The sequence below is a fragment of the Rattus rattus genome, chromosome 1 (assembly GCF_011064425.1).
Source record: "Rattus rattus isolate New Zealand chromosome 1, Rrattus_CSIRO_v1, whole genome shotgun sequence".
Lineage (NCBI taxonomy): Eukaryota > Metazoa > Chordata > Mammalia > Rodentia > Muridae > Rattus > Rattus rattus.
The window spans coordinates 269459220-269481657 of NC_046154.1; the positions used below are offsets into that span (position 1 = coordinate 269459220).

Here is a 22438-nt window from a genome sequence, read left to right on the forward strand (position 1 = left end):
ATGGTTATCCCTCGCTTAAATTTCTCACTCTCTGGCAAAACTTGGCGTATGTAAAAGAAAATAGTATCTGGCTTGGAATAATAGCCAGCATTTGGATGCCCAAGTGGCTCCACTCTATGATTAATTAAACCTCAGAAATGATCCTTACTGTATCCGGGTTAGTTTCCGGGCAAAGCCATAGCTTTGCTAGATGACAGGTCAACCGAGATGATCAATATCATCTTCAATGTCTTCTCCAGTTCCCTACAAAGAGGCCCGATGGGAAGAAGTTCAGTGCTTGGGAAACTTACTTCCCTTAGATTTTATAATGGGCCCCGCCTTCCCGCAAATGCTAGCTCAATACAGGAAGAGCCAAGGGCGGGCGGGCGGGCAGAGCTGGAACAGGGAGCATGAGATACAGTAATGATCAAAGGCGGGTCACTCAGTGGGGCCTTCAGTAAAATTAGCTGCTTTTTTAAAGTTTGTTTCTTTTTATTTGTTTCACACCGCCACGTTTTGTGTTTAATTGTCACAGCCAGAAATGAAGTAAGGGCTGGGGCTGAGTGGACAAGCTCTTGCCTGGCACGCACAAAGCCCCGAGTTCAATCCTTCATACTGCCAAAACAAACAAACCTAGGAATGGAGCAAGAATTGTCAGTTATGTTAGTAAAGGACAGGAAGTTAAATGAGGGAGAGAGATGGGGGGGGAGAGGGAGGGAGGGAGAAGAAGAGGCGAGGAAGAGAGGGAGGGAGGGAGGGAGGAAGGGGGAGATGGAGAGAAAGGGAGGGAGAGGGGAAGAGAGGGAGGAAGGGAAGAAAAAAGTAAAGAAGAAAGGAAAGAAAGAAAAGAAAGGGAGGGAGGGAGGAGAAGGGAGGAAGGGAGAGAGGGAGAGAGGGAGGAAGAAAGAAAAGAGAAAGGAAGAAGAAAGGAAGGAAAAAGAAAGAAAAAGAAAGAGAGGGAGGGAAAAAAGAAGGAAAGAAAAAAGTAAGAAAGAAGGAAGAAAGGAAGGAAAGACAGACACACAAACAAGATACTGACTTTGAGAGGGTGGGAAAAAGTTCTCTATGAAACACCAGGCAAAACTCTCCGCCCCAGCTGTGGGTTCATCACTGTGTGTGGGGAAGTGAGCTCACCCAGCTGGAGGCCGAAGTCTGGGCAAACAGGGGTGTTCCTTCCACCTACTCCAAATGACACCTTAAAACCTGACAGTTCCTAACTAGAACTTGTAAAATTCAAGGGTAGATCCAAGCTGAGCGTTATAAATGACTCACTTTAAGGCAACATTGCTTTGGGAATCAGAATGTCCTACCTGACCACCATGAGGCAGAGGTCAGCAGGAACCACAGTGCACCAACAGCTTGGAACCATTGAAACCATTACAACCAGACGTTTAACCAAGGGCCCAGGCTTGTATCGCACATAGAGGGAAAGAGAGGCAGATTTAGACGGGTCAGGATGGCTCCTGGATGGGCAAATTCCCTCTCATTCACAGAAGGCTCATTTTGCATTATGGGCTAAGGAGCCATGGCAGTATAAGCAAAACACTTGGAAATCGAGAAATGGATTCAACATCTGTAAGTTCGAGGCCAGCCTAGTTTATATCGCAAGTTCCAGGTTAGTTAAGACTACATAGATAGACCCTATCTCAAAAAACCAAAATGATGATGGGGGTGGGGGGTGGTGATGCAATGGCAGTTATGGGAACAGTCAGAGAGATGCTTGCTGCTCTTCTGGGATACCCAAGTCCAATTCCCAGCTCCCAGGTTAGGAGGCTCACAACTGCAGGTAACTCCCGCTCCCGGAAAAAATCTGACGCCCTCTTCTGGTCTCCACGGGCAACTGCACCCACAGGCATGCACTCCCACACAGACACTCTCTTTATAATACCCTCCCCCCCTGCACCCTGCTGAGGACCAAACCCAGAGTGCAAGCTCTCTACCACTGAGCCAAATCCTCGACCCCTCATATATGTATTAAAAAGAAAAGAAACGGAAGCCACCATTAATTATCACTCAAAAAGGTGGAAGGAGTAAAGTGAATGAGTCCAATAAAGAGAAACAATCGCCTAACACTGGAAACACACTTGGACGCCAGGAAGTGTCCGTATTAGGGGCTTAGCTTTCACCACAGGGAGGAAAAGGGAACTGAAAACACCCTGGCACGCTCTGTCAGCCTGTACTCCAGCCTGTCAGAAACGACTTCTACAAAGATGCCCGCCCGTGGCTATGCTTTTATCCTCCGCGCCCTGTCTCGTTGGGGCCCTCACGAAGCGTAGCGCGGATGGCATTCTAATAAGCCGTCCCACGGGAGAACCCAGCCCGTAAAAGGTGCTAGCCACAAAACCTGACCACCGAGAGGGATCTCTGGAATCCACCCGTTGGAAAGAAGGAACCAACTCCAGAAGGCTGTCCCCCCAACCTCTGCATTCTTACCGCGACCCCTCCCTCTCCACCCCACAAGTACACGTGGGCACGCAACTAAAATGTCTTAAAGGAGACCTGCAGGAGCCGCCCTCTTCCGGACCCCTGCAGAGGGAAGGTTTCCGCGAAGGATCCATTAAAAAAACAAAACAAAACAAACAAAAAAAAAACAGATTAAAAAAATCACCAGTCCCAGAATGATCTCAAGTCATTTAGAGTCAATAAATTTGGTTCTACCTGGTAATTTATCAGTCTCGGACTCAAGAATGAGAAGGACTTGTACCCGCCTCCTCCCCTTTTTCCTCTTTCTTGGACTATGTCTTCCCCCACCCCCACCCCACCCCGCCCCAGTCCTTCACAGAGAGCCGATCGGGCTTATCAGTTGCTATTACTATTCAACCATTAATCCAAACCACAACAACGTGCAAGGTTTCTTAATTAAGATGCGCAGCAATGGTCGCAGCACAAGTTCGGGTATGAGACGTGGAAAATTTCCAGTCAGTCTAATTCACAGCCACCGCGCTTTGAGAGAAGTCTTGGCTGGTTGGAGTCCAGTGTGTTTATACATTTTTATTAGACTCAACCGAAAGATTTGAAAAGGACGGATAAATTACTCGTCTACTCCCCTCATCTGCCATTCCAGATGACGTGCAACAGATGTCACAGAAGAAATTCAAATTGCGCCCTCAGAGGAAGCGGAACTTTAGTGAACGCATAAATTCACCAAAATCACCGAAAACCGGAACAGTTCTTGGCAGCCATTCCTTCCCTGGGTGGCTCTTACGGGGGAAAAATGCTCACCTATTTATCTGGCCGTTCTCCACTTCTGTGAAGTCATTAGAGTCGTTGCTGACATTGTCATCCTCGGGCACCGTCATGTTCTGCAGCTCCGTTAACTCGAGGCCACTTTTGAAATGCATCATATTTGGGTGTCTGTAGTCAAGAAATCAATCCGAATGTCTTCTGTTCTGAGGACCTTGAGTAGCAGACAGCAGTGAATAGAGACGCCTGAGACCCTGGAACAGAGCAAAATAAAGGGCTATTCAACGAATGGACCAGAGTGTCGACGCTGCACGAACCCCGGTGAGAAGCAAGCAAATAAATTAGGCAAGAAATGACACTTTCAGATCCTCCCGCCAGACACATGAAAACGAGAAGCTCATCTCTAAATCTTACGGCACTCACACATTTCCCTCCATTTTCTCCTTCAGTTAGTCAATCGCATAACCTTTAGCTCACATTTATAGAAAGCTCAAGTTATCGGGCTGGGGAGATGGCTCAGTGGTTAAGAGCACTGACTGCTCCTCCAGAGGTCCTGAGTTCAATTCCCAGCAACCGCATGGTGGCTCACAACCATCTGTAATGAGATCTGATGACCTCTTCTGGCCTGTCTAGAGAGAGTGACGTGTACCAATACACAATCAATCAATCAATCAATCGATAGATAGATAGAACTAAAACTAAACCCTTTAAAAAATAAATAAAAAGTTAGCAACAGGCAACCTGCACACTTTTTATAAACCCATATTTAAAATGAAAGTGAAGGACCAGCAAGATGGCTCGGCAAGTTAAGGCACTTGCTACCAAGTCTAAGTATCTGAGTTCAATTCCCACAACACACACAGTGAAGAAGAAGAATCAATTCCTGTGGCAGCCTCTGACTTCCACATGGGTGCTGTGACATATGGTTCCCCAAACCGTAAAACAAACAAGAGATTTAAATTTTTAATGAGTAACTACTTAACGGGATGGGGGGTCGGGCATCGGGCGGTTTTAATGGCCTCCTTCAGTGCAGGCAGGCAAGCCCATCGCCGAGGGATTTAGAGTACAAACCTCAGTGAACGGCATCGCTGGGGATCACCTACAACCTGGACTAATTTTATTTTGGAATTTAGCAAATAATTTATACATCCACTGCAAGAGATTAAATCAATCTCTGGTGAAATCAGTCCATGTCAGGGAATTAGGGAATTAAAAACTCATACTCAGGGGATTTCGGTTAATCCACCTGCTACTTTTATTTCCTCATCAGCGATGAAAGATGATCAGAGAGAGGTCTTGTTTTTCCCTCACGCGGATGGCCGCGGCACCAATTCCGGAGGCGACGCCGACAAAACTTATGGGAAGAAATTTGGGGACGCAGCATGAAACACGAAAAGGACAGCCGTGAAGGCTAATGTAAGGCCTAACCAGGGGTGGCGGCACTGACCTGTAGACACGAGGGGCTGCAGCGACAAGGGGAGCGATAAGGGGAGGGAGAAGGAAAACCCACGTAAGCGTGGCTTGGCCCGCTAGTCTCAAGTGTCACTTCAAGGACGTCTTAGAGTAGCGCAGAATGCTAAAAAGACACAACTCTAGACCCCAGGCCTGTGACTCTCAGCCTTCCCAATTCTGTGACCTTTTAGCACAGGTCCTCATGTTGTGGCGACCCTCCCCCAACCATAAAATTATTTTCGCTGCAACTTTGTAACCGAGTTCAATTTTGAGACTGCCTTGAACTGTGATGTAAATATCTGATGTGGGGGATGTCTGATACGCAACCCCTGTGAAAGGTCGGTCATCCCCCAAAGGGGTCGTGACCCACAGATTGACAACCTCTGGCTTAGATGAAGAGCTACCAGCAACCAGCAGTTAATGATGGCTGAATGAGAGAAAGTCGAGTCTCCTCCCTCCCTCAAAAGGTTATCCGATCCCAGCGGTCAGCCATACACGCGCACATATGAACAACATTAGGTAGACACTGAGGGTGGTACTTATATTTGTATATGTGTGTGTAAAGAGATTAATTAAAGAAGTCACAAGTTGGGGGAGTAAGGAACTCGAGAGGAGTTGAAGGTAGAGGGGTGGGGTGGAAGTTATGTAAATAACAATATTCGTGTGTGAAACTCTCAAACAATTAGGTAAATGTAAAAAAAAATAAAATTGAAGTTTAAAGAAGTTCATATATTATCTGATTCTAAATACCGCCAGAGGACAGCAGCCTAGGTCAAGGGAAATCTGAGGTACCGGCACAGATGTCGTGGCTGGCATGCTATCTAACGGACCCACAGAAGTACCCAGGATGACATAGTTTGGGGTATAATCTCTCTGTACGTGGAGACCACACGTTCCTTCCAGGTCTCCCATCTAGAAGGAAATTTTTCTGGTGTCAGGCGATTAAACTTCCACAGCAAAAGCACATTCTAACATCTCAGATTCCAGGAGACTCCCCTCCAGCTGCACCAAGTGCCTCTGGGAAGGTGGGAAGCCAGGAAGGGGTAGCTAGCGTTGACTGCTTTGGGGGTCTGCAAACGGCGTCGACGGTCGCCCCGTCTCCTCCATGCCAAGTCGAGCGCTTGGCTGGACCCCACTCTCACCTCTGGGATTCCTTTAATGGAAACTGTCCGACAAAGCAGGCTGGGTAATTTTTAGACTCATGACTCGCTCTTGCTTCTGAAACTGCCTGACAGGCCTATGGGCCTGAGGGGCCTGTGGGGAGGGGCGGTGACACTTCTAATCTGTGTTAAGGAGTTTTTCTCTCTCCGAACTAGAAGGTAATGGGATGCCAGGAGGGGATTTTCTAAGAACAGAATTTGATTAGTAAGAGATTTGGAGTCTGCTGATTGAAGCTAACCTTTCATGTTATCTGTGTGTGTGTGTGTGTGTGTGTGTGTGTGTGTGTGTGTGTGTGTGTGTGTGTGAGAGAGAGAGAGAGAGAGAGAGAGAGAGATACAAACAGCACTGACCTGTCAGGTATGGAAGTGAACATTACTAAACCCCACCCTCACCCCCACCCCCCGCCCACTACACCCACGCAAACACCAGTCAGTACAAACTCATCAAACAGGACAAGTTTTCCTGGGTATTAAATGAGTCTCCTTGAAGCCTAACACGTTCTTGAGGATGAAAACCAGAAACATCAGCAAAACTCATCACAATTCTCACCTCCCCTGGGCTGTGCTGGGGAAATACTTGCTCAAATTCTCACTTTCATATTTGAACACTGTCTTAGTTAGGGTTTTACTGCTGTGAACAGACACCATGATCAATGCAAGATTTATAAGGGACAACATTTCATTGGGGCTGGCTTCCAGGTTCAGAAGCTCAGTCCATTATCATCAAGGCAGGAGCATGGCAGCATCCAGGCAGGCATGGTGCAGGAGGAGCTGAGTTCTACATCTTCACCCAAAGGAAGCCAGGAACAGACTGAGCATCCTCAGGCAGCTAGGAGGAGGGTCTCCAAGCCCACCCCACAGTGACACACTTCCTCCAACAAGGCCACACCTTCTGATAGTGCCACTCCTGGGCCAAGCATATACAAACCACCACAAGTACCAAGCGAAGATGGAGTTTTAAAAATGTTGAAAAGATCAGATCTTCAGTGACCTTCAACAGGACTACAGAAAAGCTATTTGGATTGGACCACGAATTTTCTTTCTTCCCCGAGAGAAACACACACTGGATGGAGACTCTAGGACAAAAGTGAAAGAAATTCCACCACCTACACATAGGCCAGAGACTCACTTCCTCCTCCTCGCTTTCTCTCGTTGTCTCTTCTTCTATCTCTACCCCCGCAACATCCTTCTGGTTTGAAGCTGAAGATTTTAGATTGTTTTTAACCTACTTTTTTTTTTTTCATGGAGTACCAGTCTATAAGGGTTGTGAAGGACAGAAATGTTTTTCCAAGCTGATAGTTTTGGGGACATGGTTACAGAGTTCGGACCTCAGTTCTCATGGAAGAGCTGTGTACACTGCTTGTATTTATAATCCCAGAACTGGGGGTGGGGCGGGGGTAGGTGGATCCCCAGATCTCCCCACCCAGCCAATCTGGTTGAACTTGTGAGTTCCAGGTTCAGTGAATCTGTCTCAAGATCTAAAGTGGAAAAGAGATGGAGGAGAACAGCCAAGGCTGACCTTCGGCCTCCACACGCATCAAAGTGAGCATGAGCACACATGAAGGTGTGCACACATGTGCACACTTGTGCACACACAGACAACATGTATATGCAAAAACAAATGTCAGTTCCTCACTAATAAAAAAAATTCAGGGTTCATGTGAAGTGCATCTTTACAAGAGGATGCAAATATTAAAGCATTAAACTGTTCTCGGCAGCAATGATCACCACATTTTGGGATTCGCTGTAGGTTTTCCAGAATTCTGCTGTGGAGACATTGCTGCCTCACACAGGCACCCCCTCAGGACATCTCTGCCCAACAAAAGGGGACTTGGAATGAAAAGGTATACGCTCAAGAGAATGAGATTCATACAGGTCATTAAGAGATGGTTTTTTTTTCCTTCATGTGTTTTTAGGTTTGTCTTTTGCTTTGCGACCGTCTCACATAGGCTGCCTGAGGATGACCTTGAACTTGACCTTGACCCTTCTGCCTCTACCTTCCAAGTGACGACATCACGCATGTGCATTACCGTGCTCGGCTTTGATCCCAGCACTCAGGAGGCAGAGGCAGGTGGATCTCTGTGAGTTTGAGGCCTACAGAGTAAGTTCCAGGATAGCCCAGAGCTACACAGAGACACCCTGTCTCGAAAGAGCAAAGCAAACAAATTATATACGGTTTTCTACCCTGAGTTCTGACAACAAGCCCGAGTCTACAAGATCACTGCTAATGCCTGGCTAACTGCTCAGGAATGGGTACCCAAACTGTCACTGCTGATGCTCCGATGCTTGACCGAGAGATTGACAGATAGAGAGAGGCCTGAGCTGAGGCTTCTCAGTGGGAGTAATCTATGATTGGTCAGTAGAGGTAGGAAGTTCAGATTGGACTTAACGAACACAGAGACACACAAATCGTAATTTCCCCGAAGGATAAGCAATTATAAGCATTAAGGCCCTTGCCCGTCCATGTAATTCAGAACTTGGGAGACACTAAGACGGAAAGATGGTGAGTGTGAGACCAGTCTGGGCTACCATGGAGAGAGAGCCTTTGATTCAAAGGAGACAGGAAGTGAAAATCGCCAGGGGGTGGACGACTGCTCAGTTACTCCAGAGCCCCCTGCATGAGCACAAGGACTCAATTCAGGTCCCCAGTGCCCAGGTAACAGCCTGACAGCTTGCCTGTGACCCCAGCATTGGGTACAGGATTTCGGGGAGAGAGAGAGAGGAGATCAGTGTATCTGGCCAGACAGTCTAGCAGAAATAGTAAATTCTAGGCTCAGTGAGAGTCACTGTCTCAAAAGATGGCCCAAAGAGATAAAGTGGGTCACACCAGTGAGTAAAGACACTTGCCACCAAAGCCTAATGCCCGGGACCCACATCGCAGAGGACCCACATCGCAGAGGACAACCAACTCCCACAAGCCATTTCTGACACACACACACACACACACACACACACACACACACACACACACACACACACACACTGTCAGACTACACAGTTAAGGCATCATACAATGTTAACCTAACTATAATCACTACACCTCAATATTTAAAATAGTTAGAAACCACATCTCACTCAGCATTCCCCACCCCCCCACCCCCGGAGCTGAGGACTGAACCAAGCGCTCTACCACTGAGCTAAATCCCTAACCCCCTCACTCAGCATTTCTGATCCTCACCAAAGTCTCGTTTGCACTGGTCTTGAGGCAGGGTTTATTATGATCCCCGGGACATTTTAGCACAGCACCAAAGGAAACTACCTCATAAGATGACTCCACGCTGCGTTATGTATCAGGACAGGGATTTGCCAATCACCCTGTTCTGGCTTTTTTAAGTCACCTGGAACCTGTTTAAGCAGCAAGGCCATCCCATAGAAGATGTTAACATACCATATTAGCATGGAATATTTGCATGACAGAGAGAAAACTAACACAGATATCCAGGAGGAAATCAGAAATACACGTTCACATACTGTACACGTGTATGCATGTATGGACAGAAGTAAAGATGAGGAAGAGACATGATAGGACTTGAACTTCGTGTCTTAGACTGGGGTGGGGGGTGCTACTTACACTAGGGGCAGGACTAACACGCTTACTTAGTACTGGGTGAGGGACAGGACTAACACGCTTACTTAGTACTGGGTGAGGGGCAGGACTAACATGCTGGGTGAGGGGGCAACACTTAGTACTGGTGAGGGCAAGACTAACACCTTACTTAGTACTGGGTGAGGGGGCAGGACTAACACGCCTTACTTAGTACTGGGTGAGGGCAGGACAACACGCTTACTTAGTACTAGGGTGACCCGGGGGCAGGACTAACACGCTTACTTAGTACTGGGTGGGTGAGGGACAGGACTAACATGCTTACTTAGTACTAGGTGAGGGCAGGACTAACACACTTACTTAGTACTGGGTGAGGGCAAGACTAACACGCTTACTTAGTACTGGGTGAGGGGCAGGAGTAACACGCTTACTTAGTTGGGGGAGGGGCAGGACTAACACGCTTACTTAGTACTGGGTGAGGGGCAGGACTAACACACTTACTTAGTACTGGGTGACGGGGGTGAGGGGCAGGACTAACACACTTACTTAGTACTGGGTGAGGGGCAGGACTAACATGCTTACTTAGTACTAGGTGAGGGGCAGGACTAACATGCTTACTTAGTACTAGGTGAGGGCAGGACTAACACGCTTACTTAGTACTGGGTGAGGGGCAGGACTAACACGCTTACTTAGTACTAGGTGAGGGGCAGGACTAACACACTTACTTAGTACTAGGTGAGGGGCAGGACTAACACGCTTACTTAGTACTAGGTGAGGGGCAGGACTAACACGCTTACTTAGTACTAGGTGAGGGGCAGGACTAACTAACACGCTTACTTAGTACTAGGTGAGGGGCAGGACTAACATGACTAACACTTACTTAGTTAGTACTAGGTGAGGGGCAGGACTAACATGCTTACTTAGTACTAGGTGAGGGGCAGGCTAGCTCAGTTACAGGGAGTACAGGTGGTTGCCTGGTAATGGAACGTGGGTCCTCTGGAGGAGCAGCCGGTGCTCTTAACTGCTGAGCCCTCTCCAGCTCCTGTTTTGTTATTATGAAGAAATAACAACAACAACACCACCAACAACAGCAACGGTATCTTAGCTCAACACCTGGAGTCAACCCTAAGAGTTAACCAAGTTGAGGAAGTGTTCACAAGCCTAACAAAGGACAGCCAGCAGCACCACTGCAGACACTGGACATGCAAATTAAAACCACAAGAGGCAACCTCACGTGCCTTTAGGACCACCCTCATGGAAACTCAAGAGAAACATTGTTGAGGGTGTGGAGAAAGGGCGTCCTTGTACACTGTAGGTGGAAATTTACATTGAGAATCCTAAAAAAAAATAAAAATAGAATCACCATATGACCCAACAATCCCTCTTCTGGGCACACACCCAAATGAATGAAATCACCACTTCTTGAGGACATCTGCACTCACATGTTCAGCGCAGCGCTATCCTGATAGCCGAGACGTCAAAACACGGGAACTGTCCACAGACGGCTAGATGCGGAAAGAGTAACACACACATATGCACACACAGACACACAGACACACCCACAGACACCAGAGAGACACACAAGTAGACACACAAACATACACACACATGTACCCTCACAAACACACATATACAGACACTCAGACACACAGACACATCCACAGACACACACAGAAAAACAGACACATACACACAGACACAGAAAAACATACACACACACATACAGAGACACACAGAAAAACAGAGACACAGAACCAGACAGACAGACAGACAGACAGACAGACACACACACACACACACACACACACACACACACACACACACGGTCTTATTCTTCCCAGCCACCTCTCCCCACAACTAACTGAGGCTGTTTGCACACCGGAAGAGTTCCAGATCTGCACTTACACTCTAGTGATCTGCATCTATATGCAATCACGGGTCCGTATTTCAGAGGGCCTCAGACAGACTAACAAGTTAACCACAACTTACTTATGTAATCTCCTAACTCGTTACTGTTACTTAGGTTATTACCTATAACACTGTACTTTTAGTTGGGTTATCTGGTCTAAATGCAAACGTCATCATTTTCATGTCACATCTGTTGTCACATGTCACTGGGTAAATAAAACAAGAAAAAGAAAAATCAGAGAGAGCCAAGTTCCGGAGCCATTTCCCATAGGACCTGATGATTTTGAACCCAGAAGAGAGGCACACTTTGTAATCTCAGCACAGGAAGGCAAGGCAGAGGACTGGTACAAATTCAGCTTGTCTACACAGTGAGTTCTAGCCCAGCCAGAACTACATAGGGAGACAAGACAAAACAAGCAGCAAAAAAACAAAAAAACAAAAAAAAAACTCACAAACAGCAGGACACAGCACCAAGGGATGCTACAACTTCTAGATTCCTAGGATACTGCACTCACAACGCACATACCCACACACAGCTACACAATACACGTAATTAAACAACAAAATCAAAGCTTAAAAAAAAAAAAGGGGCTGGAAATGGCCAGGGACTGCTCTTCCAGAGGTCATGAGTTCAATTCCAGCAACACAGCTCACAACCATCTGTAATGGGATCTGATGCCCTCTTCTGGTGTGTCTGAAGACTACAGTGTACTTATATATAATAAATAAATAAATCTTTAAAAAAAAAAATCAGAAAAGGATTTGAATATGAAATGGGATGATAAGAATAATGTGAATTAAAGCATTAGTATGAAGTCACAATGTAAAATACACATATACTTACGATTTTTATCCACTAAAAAAAAAAAAAAAAAAAATCAAAGCGGGGCTGGAGAGATGGCTCAGTGGTTAAGAACACTGACTGCTCTTCCAGAGGTCCTGAGTTCAATTCCCAGCAACCACATGATGGCTCACAACCATCTGTGATGGGATCTGATGTGTCTGAAGAAAAACCAGTATGTATATAAAAAAAATCGAAGACCTAGGAGAGGCAAGATGGCTCAGAAAATTAACGAACCTACCACAAGCCTGATGGCTTTGATCCCCTACATGACAGAAGGAGAGGAATTATTCTCTTTGTCCTCTGAACCTCACACACACACGGTGGCACCATAGCTGGCATTGCCTGTGCACACACACGCGCACTCTAAATGTAAACAAAACAAGACCCTAATATTAGGCTGCATATAGTACTTCTACTAAAAGCTTAATGCTGACAATTGAAATCTTGGAAACGTGGGGTCCATGGAAGACAGAGAAGAAGAAAAATGCTCTTCCGTAGCAAGAGAGCGAGAGCCGGCAGAGCGCAGAGCAGGCTCTTCCTCTTGTCTAAGAACCCAGAATGGTCAACGCCAATGACTGTACCTGCACTGGAAGCACGTATCCTTGGTTCTCTCCGGCCTTCTTGGCTTCTGCTCCGCACTCTCAGAATGCCTGACCCACCCTGTAACCTGTGCGCACGGCACTCTCAGAATGCCTGACCCGCCCTGTAACCTGTGCACACGGCACTCTCAGAACGCCTTATGCACCGTGTAACCTGTGCAGCGCTTCTCTCCTTCCTGAGATACTTGCCCTGGTCTTTACAATCCCCTGACGCCATGTTTGACCAGCTGGCTCTACCATGAAAGACGCATCCATATGAGGTCAGGTTAGATTCTCTTGTCTCAGCTTTCCCGTCGCGGAAATGGACCCCGCTCGCACAGTCAATGTCTTACTTGGGGATACTGTTGCTGTGATAAGGCACCAAGACCAAAACCAACTCTTGAGTGTTTTTTTTTTTTAAACACAATCTCAATTGTTCGATTTTACCAATGACGATCGGGGCCTCATGCTGGGGTGAAAGCCTGCTAGCTCAGAGAGGCACGGAAAGCACCCAGCTCACCTTCCTCCACAGCTGATGTCCCAGAAGCAATTCCACTCTCAGGCTGTCTCAAAAAAAAAAAAAAAGTCTCTCAAAGTGAACGTCCCTCCCTTCTACTTCCTGTGAGTCTCTCTATTCATCCTCCCGAGTCCCTCTTACTCTCTATGGTTTTCCTATGTCCACGTCCTGTGAACTGGTTGCTTGCTCTTGACCCACGGTTGTCTTTAATCCTGTTTACAGTATGTAAGCAGAAAGCTCTGGGATTGAAGGTATGTGCTAAGGCTGAGCCACACGACAACTAAAACTGGGTTTTCCTAGTAAGTAACAATCTCGGGGTTCATAGTATGATCAAACATCCTGCAACATCTGGGAGGAAAAAGGGTTTCCGAATACATTCCCTGATCACACTCCATCAAGAAGGGAAGTCAGGACAGGAGCTCAAGACAGGAACCTGGAAGCAGGAAGTGAAAAAGCCGTGGGAACCTGCCGTTTCCTGGCTCGCTCTCCCCTGCTTCCTGGATCTGCTTTCTTATGTGACCCTGGACCGCCTGTCCAGTGGTAGCATCCCTGGACCGCCTGTCCAGTGGTAGCATCAAAGGGGGCGGGACCCTCCCACTTCAATCACTAATCAAGAAAATGCTTGAGCCGGGTGGTAGTTTGGATGCGTTTGGCCCAGGGAGTGGCAGTATTAGGAGGTACGGCCACCTTGGAGTAGGTTTGGGCTTGTTGGAGAACGTGTCACTATAGGGTTGGGCTTTGAGGCTCCTATTCTCAGACTCCACCCAACGTGGAATGGGAGCTTCCTCCTGACTGCCTGAGGGGAGTCCCCTTCGGCTGCCTTTAGATGAAGATGTAGAACGCTCAGCTCGTCCAGCACCATGTCTGCCTGCACGCCGCCATGCAGGTAACGGACTGAACCTCTGAACCTGTAAGCCAGCCCCAATGAAACGTCTCCTTTATAAAAGTTGCCTTGGTCTCGGTGTTTCTAAACTGCAACGGAAACCTTAACTAAGACAAGCTGGGTGGCGGCGGCATGGGCCTTTAATCACAGAACCCAACAAGTATAGGTAGGTGGATCTCCGTGAGTTCAAAGCCAGCATGGTCTCTAGCAATAGTTTCAGAACAGCCAAGGCTACATACACAGTGAGAGTCTGTCTGGAAAAACTGGGGGGGGGGGTGATAAAAGAGAAAACTGAAAACCCTTAAAAGACTTACCTATAGGCCAATGTTATGAAGGCCTCTTAATTCAGACACCTCCTCCTGGATGACTACTGCTGTGCAGGCTGACAGAAACGATTGGGCACGGTCATAAATCCCGTGGTTTAGACATGCATCGCAGTTGACAGGGCCTGCACGGTTCTGGCTAAACCGCCTTGCCAAGGCAAACTGGAGTCCCTTCAGCCTTCCTCCTCTTAGCCTCCTGACCTCTCAGCCTGCCTCTCGCTACCTGCCGCCTGCCTCCCCGGTTTTGGCCAGTGGTCCCGCCCCCTTCGCCCTAAGGGCAGGAGTAATTCTGTGACTGCCCCTCCAGCACATTCCAAACTCTCCCATCTGGGTGTAAGGTTTCCTCTCACCAGTATCTTTCAGACCTCCTTTCCCTCGCCTTCCATTTCAGAATAGAATTCCTTGGCTAAACTGGGATTTACGCGAAATACGTGGGATCTCCCTTCCATAAACTCTACTTGTTCATGATCGTGTCCCTCAGCACAAAACATGGTTTTGGGTTTTTTTTTTTATTTTTTTTTTTTTTTTTTTTTATCTGTAGGAAGAGGGAAGGGAAGAGACCAGATCTATCAGCTCCTTCCGGCTTAGAAATTTCCATAAATTCTTTTTAGCTTAGTCTTTAAGTCTGGCGACTTGCTAGGCCCATCTACTCCTCTGTTTCCCAGAGCCACAGCAGACTGGAAGCTGAGCACATCACATGACTTCCAACCTGGGTATCGCTTTAAAGCGACCTGCTGGATCAGTCACCACTGCCACCGCCTACCAGTTTCCCTTCGTTCATCGCCCATCCTTTCCCTCCCTCCCTTACAGTTCACAGCCCCAACTCCGCGACTCCACCTTCTCCCCACTTCCGCCACCTTCTCCCCACTTCCGGAACCCTCTGCTCTCCCAACTGCAGGATTCTTCTGGAAAACATTTACCTCTCTCTCTCTCTCTCTCTCTCTCTCTCTCTCTCTCTCTCTCTCCTCCCCCCCAAATGTGTACAGAGGATTTCTGGATCCTAAGTGTAAATCGCTCAGAGCCCCTCCCGACCCTTCCCCCACCCTGACCCCCTACCCGGTGCTGGAACTCCACCTCCAGCTCCCAGGCCAGCAGCCCCTACTAGATCCTGTCCGTACCCTTCCGACTTCCCATCCCGCCTGTGCAAACTAAAATAGTGCTGTGCTTTCTTTTCTTTTTAAAAAGGTTTATTTATTTAATGTATGTGAGTACACTGCCGCTGTCCTCAGACACACCAGAAGAGGGCATCGGATCCCTCTTACAGACGGTTGTGAGCCATGATGCGGTTGCTGGGAATTGCACTCAGGACCTCTGGAAGGATTTATTCAAACCTGCTGTGCAGATTACTTACAGGCTTGGGTCAAGGTCTCTGATATTTTAATAACGATGGGGATTTTTTGTTTGTTTTTGAGGTTTCTTTTTTTAAAAAGTTGTTTTGTTGTTGTTTGTTTTTGCGATTTCAGTTTTATGGGGGAAGTGGTATCAAGGTAACACTGATAGCCTAGAAGACACTTCTTAACACTTGAGATGAGGAGGTCTTTTTTTTTCTTTTCTTTTTTTCAGAGCTGGGGACCGAACCCAGGGCCTTGCGCTTGCTAGGCAAGCGCTCTACCACTAAATCCCCAACCCCAACGAAGTCTGCAGATCCACAGAGATCCTCACCCATACAATTTCTCCAGAGGAGAGACATGAAAAGCGGAGAGGTGAGTAGCAGACAGCCCTGTTCACCTTCACAAACCTGCACACAATTCCCTTATGGCTGAATCTGGATGGGGAAGGCAGGAATATACATCGGAAAGCACAGCTCAGAGGAGGTATTTTCATCACAGCCTGACGCTGCGCTGGAATGCTTTAGATTCTCCGTGTGGTTTCTAAAAGTCCAGAGAAGGAAGCATATCCAGCTGCCTGTCTCGACTGGGAGGAGTTCTGCCCATCAGGAGATACTTGGCAAAGTCTGGAGACATTTCTAGTAACACATGAGAGGTCACTGTAGGCCTCCAGTAGGCTGGGCTGGCACGGCACTAAATCTGCACAGCAAAGACAGGAGATCTGGCTCAAAATGGCAGCCTGGTGATGAGGTGGCAACCCAGTGGTAAAGAAGGCTGATCAAGAACACACACACCGGCAGCCTCTGCGGGCATAGCGTCTAGCCACTGAATTATACAACAGACTGTCTCTCCACTCAGCCATCCTATGCACGGTGTTCCAGTACCTGTTGCATTCTATGATCATTCCAATCCCCCTACAGGATCACCCAAGGCTGTGCTTTCAATATGCCCTGGCTATGATATCTATGAATTAATATCCGTATCACACTGATTTCTCTGAGATACAAAGTCCGAAAAGTCAAGTCAACATATAACTTTGGACGTAAGAAAACAGATGCTGCTGTAAAATGGTGAAGAAGAAGAAGGAGGAGGAGGAGGAGGAGAGGGAGGGGGAGAAGGAGAGAAGGAGGAGGAGGAGGAGGAGAAGGAGGAGGAGGAGGGGAAAGGAGGAGGAGGAGGAGAAGGAGGAGAAGAAGATCAACATTTGGAGTTTAATGAGCAGGGAGTCCTTCGGTGTGACTACTAATACAAGTAAAATTCTCATTTTTCTGAGAGTGGATTCTAGAATTACTACAAATGGAAGGAGTCAAAAGCAACTTTGAACACTTTAAAGAAAAGCATTATTCTCTGCATATGTATGTTTAGTTACATCGATATTTATGATCAAAGACCAACCTTGTACTAAATTAGGTGGGCAGTGAGTATGCTGTATTTAATCCCTAGTTGAGCTGACAGTTAATTCCTAACGAAATGCCCTAGGAAAACTCAAATGTAGAGGGGTTAAAAGCAACATAACGTGGTGTATGAAAATTAAACTGCAACAAAGATATCTTTAAGTCCTTCAATTTGAAAAGAGAAGAAAGTCCCAAGGACACTTTGTCATCCAGAGATCACCTTGACGGTGCAGAAATTGAACAATTCCTTTTTTCTATCCCAGTCTCTGGAGGTTGAGTGAACTCTCAAGCTCTCTCCCAGTTCTTATATCCTCTGACTGATCTGTCTGCTTACAGGTCAACGTTACCTAAGCAGAGGAACCTATGGATACATCACATCAGCTGTCTCAGGACCAGTAGCTATCAATCCAGATGGGCATAAGAATGAGCTAGAAAACATAAAAAAGAAAATCTGACCTGAAGGGTGACCTCATACACCATGGGTCTAGGATGGGATCCAACTTGCGTATTTTAAATGCTCTCCAAAGGATTCTAATAGGGTGCCAGCCTTAAGATCTACAGACTGAGAGTAAAGGCAAGATCAAGTGCAGCTCGTGGGTCCAGGCAGGCTAGACAGATTAACAACACAGCGCCGGCTCATAGAACTGGAGAACGCTGGTCTTACTCAGGTCCCTCCAATCAGCAAAAGGAACAAGCCAATCTTTAGGATTTTGTTTGGTGAAATAGGGTCTCACCGTGTAGCCTTTGGCTGGTTTAGAACCCACTATGTAGACAAGCCTTTACAGAGATCCTCCTGCTTCTGCTTCTAGAGTTCTGAGACTAAAGGCAAGCGCTACCACACACACCGACATTTTTTTAAGGAGCGCTGAAAATCCGTATGTAAAGTGAAATCCTAATTTTTATCCAGCAATTAACTCCAAATAATGTTAAAAGAAAAGACCTAACGTACACAAAATATATCCACAAGCTTACCCAGAGCTGCTTATTAATCTGCAATCACAGCATGAACAATGACCACTTAAGGTTCATTTTCCTCAGCCCCACCCTCTCCTATCAGCCCCGCCCTCTCCCATCAGCCCCACCCCCTCCCATCAGCCCCGCCCTCTCCCATCAGCCCCTTTCTTCCACACCTCAGACCACAGCCTATCCCGTTCCTTTTCCTTTCCAGTCTCCTTCGTCATTGCAAGAGATGGAAACTGATATCTTCATGTGATCCTGGCTGTCTCACTGAAAGGGCCTCCCAGCCTGGGAAAATACAGGCCACAAGTAGTAACCTGAGGCTAGGCACCCATGATGTCAGCAACTGGATGGTTAGTAAACTCGAAGGAAAAGTCCGTCAAGCTCACAGCTTCACATCGCTAAGATTTCACCAGGCAACAGGTAGACATCCTCGTTTAATCTGATGCTCGGGTTCTGCGCTTTGCTTTACGTCTAAACGACCACAGAATCACCCGGCATGGTTTTGTTTGCTTGGGTTTTTGCTTTCTTTTCACTCTCTTGCCTGATCTGTCTCAATCTTTGGAGGTAAGAATCTGTAAACTAGCAGATTTCCAAAGACACAGGTTGAGCCTGCTGTGTAGCCGGGCTGAGAAACGCTTAAAACAAACAAACAAACAAACAACAAAACCCTTCTCCAAGTCTGTGCTTGGCAGTGAACTTGGGCAGTGTTGCCCTGAATAGCGTCTACTTGTTCAAAGAGTCCCCAGCTGCTTCTCACTGTTTCAGCACAACTCCTGATGAGGTCTCAACCCAACCGGCGCCTGAGTTGCCCAGCGGTTATGGCAACCTCTCTGGAAGTGAGTCTCTCACTTCACCAACCTCACTCCCCAGTGCCACCCTGGCTTCTATGTATCTGAACTCCTCTGCCATTAATTACTGGTTTGAAACCCGTTATCACCAGAAAACCGATAACCAAGCCATCAAATCATACACATGAAACTGTCTGAGTAACCTCACATCATCCACAATCTTAATGAACTCTCTGGGATAACTTCAACAACCACCATGGGCGTCGTTCTCATTTAATAAGTGGGGAGGGAAATTCTAAAGCTCAGAGGCAATCAACAATTTGCCCCAAGTTCCCAAAGCAAGCCTTACCAACTCCATCCTACCGGTGTGACACCCGGAGGGAAAATGCGTAGTAAAAAGGAAGGTAGTCACTGATCACTTCTAAGAGGCAGAAAAATATCATCCTGACCGGGCTGTCACAAATTTCAGTTGGCATTCTACTTTGGAAGCCACATAGCCATTGAAGCAGAAAGAAAAATACCTTGGCGGAGGAGGTGGGGGTGGAGTTGCAAAAGAATCCAGGCTATTTCTAAGCAAGGGGGAACTCACTGGAGAGTGAGGGCCTTACAAAAGGCGGACTGTTTAAAAAAACAAAACAAAACAAAACAGGATACAATGTAACACTCATGGAGGTGCCCAGACAGAGCAGCGTTTAGCAAGGAAGAGAACTACCAGGAGGCTAAGCTGACTCCCTAGCTCCTAAGCATGCTCCCATCTTCCTTCCACATCTGTAGACACATCAAAGGACTCCCCAGCCCACAATTCCTGATTCTCAACAATCCACTTGATGGATCTGCACCTTTGGGGATGCAGACAAAAGGACAAGCAAAGGCCGGACACTGCTCAAAAGTAGAGACCAAGGTAAGAGAGAAAAGCGGGGCAGAAAGACAGCAGTGTTTCAAACTTAAGGGAAGAGGAGCAACTATGGAATAGGGAAAGGAGATGATCAGCCCTTCCGTAAGGGGTTGGGTGAGCTACCTTGCCAACGTCACAGCCCAGCAAGAATTTTTTTTTTTTCTTTTTTTTTTTTTTTTTTTTTTTTTTCAGAGCTAGGGGACCAGACAGGGCCTTGTGCTTGCTAGGCAAGTGCTCTACCACTGAGCTAAATCCCCAGCCCCTCCAGCAAGAATTTATTAAGCAATCCCTGTATCCCTGGCATTAGAGGAGAAGAAAGGTCAGCGTGGTAGCAAATGCCAGGCCTCTTAAGTCCGCTGCTTCCTCATCGTAAGCCTCAGTCCATGAAGCAAGGTAAAAGAAAAATCTACAGAAGCAGCAAAGTTTAAAGACTCAAAAGTACCTTTAAATCTACTTATAAACCTGCCGACTTACAGGCAGCCAGGGTCCAGTAAGCACCATTTCTCCCGAAAATTCCCTCCTAATTATTCCCACGGACAATTCTTTCTCCTCATTAAGCTTCCTTATGCCACCCCTCACACAACCCCTCCTAGTGGGTCCCCTATCTCAAGCACCCTCTGGGTTCACATGACTCTGTCTCATTTCTTCGCAACCTCGAACACCTGGCATTTCTGTTTGCGTTCATCCATAGTCTGTTTCCTGTTGAAATGGACATTGCACGGGAGCCGGAACCTGATCTGATTAGTCGCTGCCTGCTACGAAGCATCCCTTAATTATCCAACACCTGTTCTTTAAAAAAAAAAAAAAGCCCTATTAAGATCAAAACCTCAATCAAACTAGGCCGCGTTTCCGTTGCTTTCAGCCACACACAGAGAACTAAGTAACTCAACAGCGGAGTCAATTAAGTCATTTTAAGGCAGAGGTTAGGCAGTCATACCAGACCCGTGGCGGGACTTGCCAGTTTCCTATAGGGTGAGTTATTTGACAATTAGGCCAGCCAGCTCAGGTTTTATTTCCGTTGTCCTTCTGACGTCAGAAAAAGCACGAGTTGCAGCACTGTTTCTTGTATCAAGGTGACAAATTACAGCCTTGCTCGCCCTGCGTTCTGCAAACCATACAATTATCCCCCCCCACTGTATTCTTTTTAAGTTAAAAAAAAAAAAAACACGCCACGCGGAGGTGTCAAACCTTGGAAACACATACCGTTTTCTAGCGGTGGGTCCTTTTTGCTTTCTTCCACGTACAACAAACGTTTATCGTCTACGCGATCCCCCAAGCCAGTGTGTTTCCCACCGATGGGAAGAGGCTAGAGAGAGCTCGGGTCCACGCCGCAGAGCGAGACACAAAGGGCTGGAGTAAGCACCACCTTCCTCGGCCCGAGGCAGCTTGTGAAAGGCAGTTCGCGCCGTGACGCGCTTACCGCGAAATTCCTTTTGCCGCCATATGCACTCGTGTCTAGTGCGAGCACAGTTGAGCTGAAACCCGGCGGCGGGCGATGCACCAGGAACCGCGCGCCCTTCGCGAGGGTGAGAAGCAGCTCCGTACCCCAGCCGGGTTGGCGCGGGGGGTGGGGTGGGGTGACAGGAAGGCGGGCTGCAGGAGATCTCGGCGCGCTTTTCTCCCCGCGTAGAGCCGACCAGTTTAAAATCCTTTTGCCGCAACGTTTGGGGCCAGGTGCGGGGGAGGGGAGATCAGGGCGCAAGGGTCCTGCGCAAGCAGTGGCCTTTTGTTCTCCCGCCCCACCGGACCCGGGCTCTCGTAAAGGAAGTAGCCTATCTGGCTCTTCAATCCGGAGAGTCTCCAGTGCGGGAGAGGAAAGTGAGTAATGCCAGCATCCTCCCACTAATTGGAGCGGACACAGGGCCCGAACCCGCGGAGGTGCAGCCAACGTGCACGTGTTTACGGCACTGGGGAGCCAGTCGCCGAAGCTCCGCTGCCCCGCCAGTCCCAAGATGCAGACTGATTCACACTCCTCGGTGTACCTACTGCCCCTCACGGCGCAAGCCTGGTCCCTAACCTTCGAAAATGGAACCGGATCTGGTGCCACACTTCGCCACCATAAAACCAGGTCCACAAAGTAAGGCACGGTACGCAAAGGTGGAAATCTGGGGTCCCTGCTGTTGTGTGAGAATCGCGGCTCGCGTTCGGGCAGACCACAGCAGGCCAGCACAGTTCCACGGGAGAGAGATTTATTTGTGGGGAAAAGGACAAAAGGGGGCGACGACGGGAAAAGGGGGGAGGGGGCGAAGGTCAGGAAGGGTCTGCCTTTAATTTGGGCAGTGACGCAACCACTCGCAGGTAAGGGTGGGAGGTGGGCCGGGTGGACGCTGGGAATGTATGGAAATTGCCATGGCAACAGATGCGCGGGTCCCCGTCGCCTATGGGTGACCCCACCGTCATCTCTGGGTTAGCAGTGACCCGCAACCGTAAAGCCGGTTCCTGAAGCCGACACCTGCGTTCAGGGAAGGGCACCGGACTCTGCCTTCTAGAAAGGCGCCGCCGCGCTCTGCCCGGGTCCTCCAGACATGGAGGCTGGCTGAGTTCCCTCTTCCCTTCCTGTTCAAACTCCCCTTCCCTCCAAGCCGCCGCTCCCTCTGCCCTCCAAACGCACCTTACCTCGAGAAATAAAGGGAAAGGCGCCGCCAAAGTGTCCGCCCTTCCAGGCCGTCCCCGGCAGTTAGATGTCCTCTTGGTGTCAAGGT

At 47.9% G+C, this 22438-nt stretch overlaps 1 protein-coding gene across 1 annotated transcript in view; it reads right to left on the reverse strand.

Annotated features, from left to right (window-relative positions):
* Positions 1–22438, reverse strand: part of Slc38a1 (solute carrier family 38 member 1) — a 68078-nt gene extending 45640 nt beyond the window's left edge. The window contains exons 1-2 of the mRNA XM_032885550.1: positions 22353–22438; positions 3202–3417 (exon numbers count right to left, since the gene is read on the reverse strand). Coding sequence (XP_032741441.1) covers positions 3202–3323 — 122 coding nt within the window. The 5' untranslated portion in view covers positions 3324–3417; positions 22353–22438. The remainder of the gene's footprint in view (positions 1–3201; positions 3418–22352) is intronic.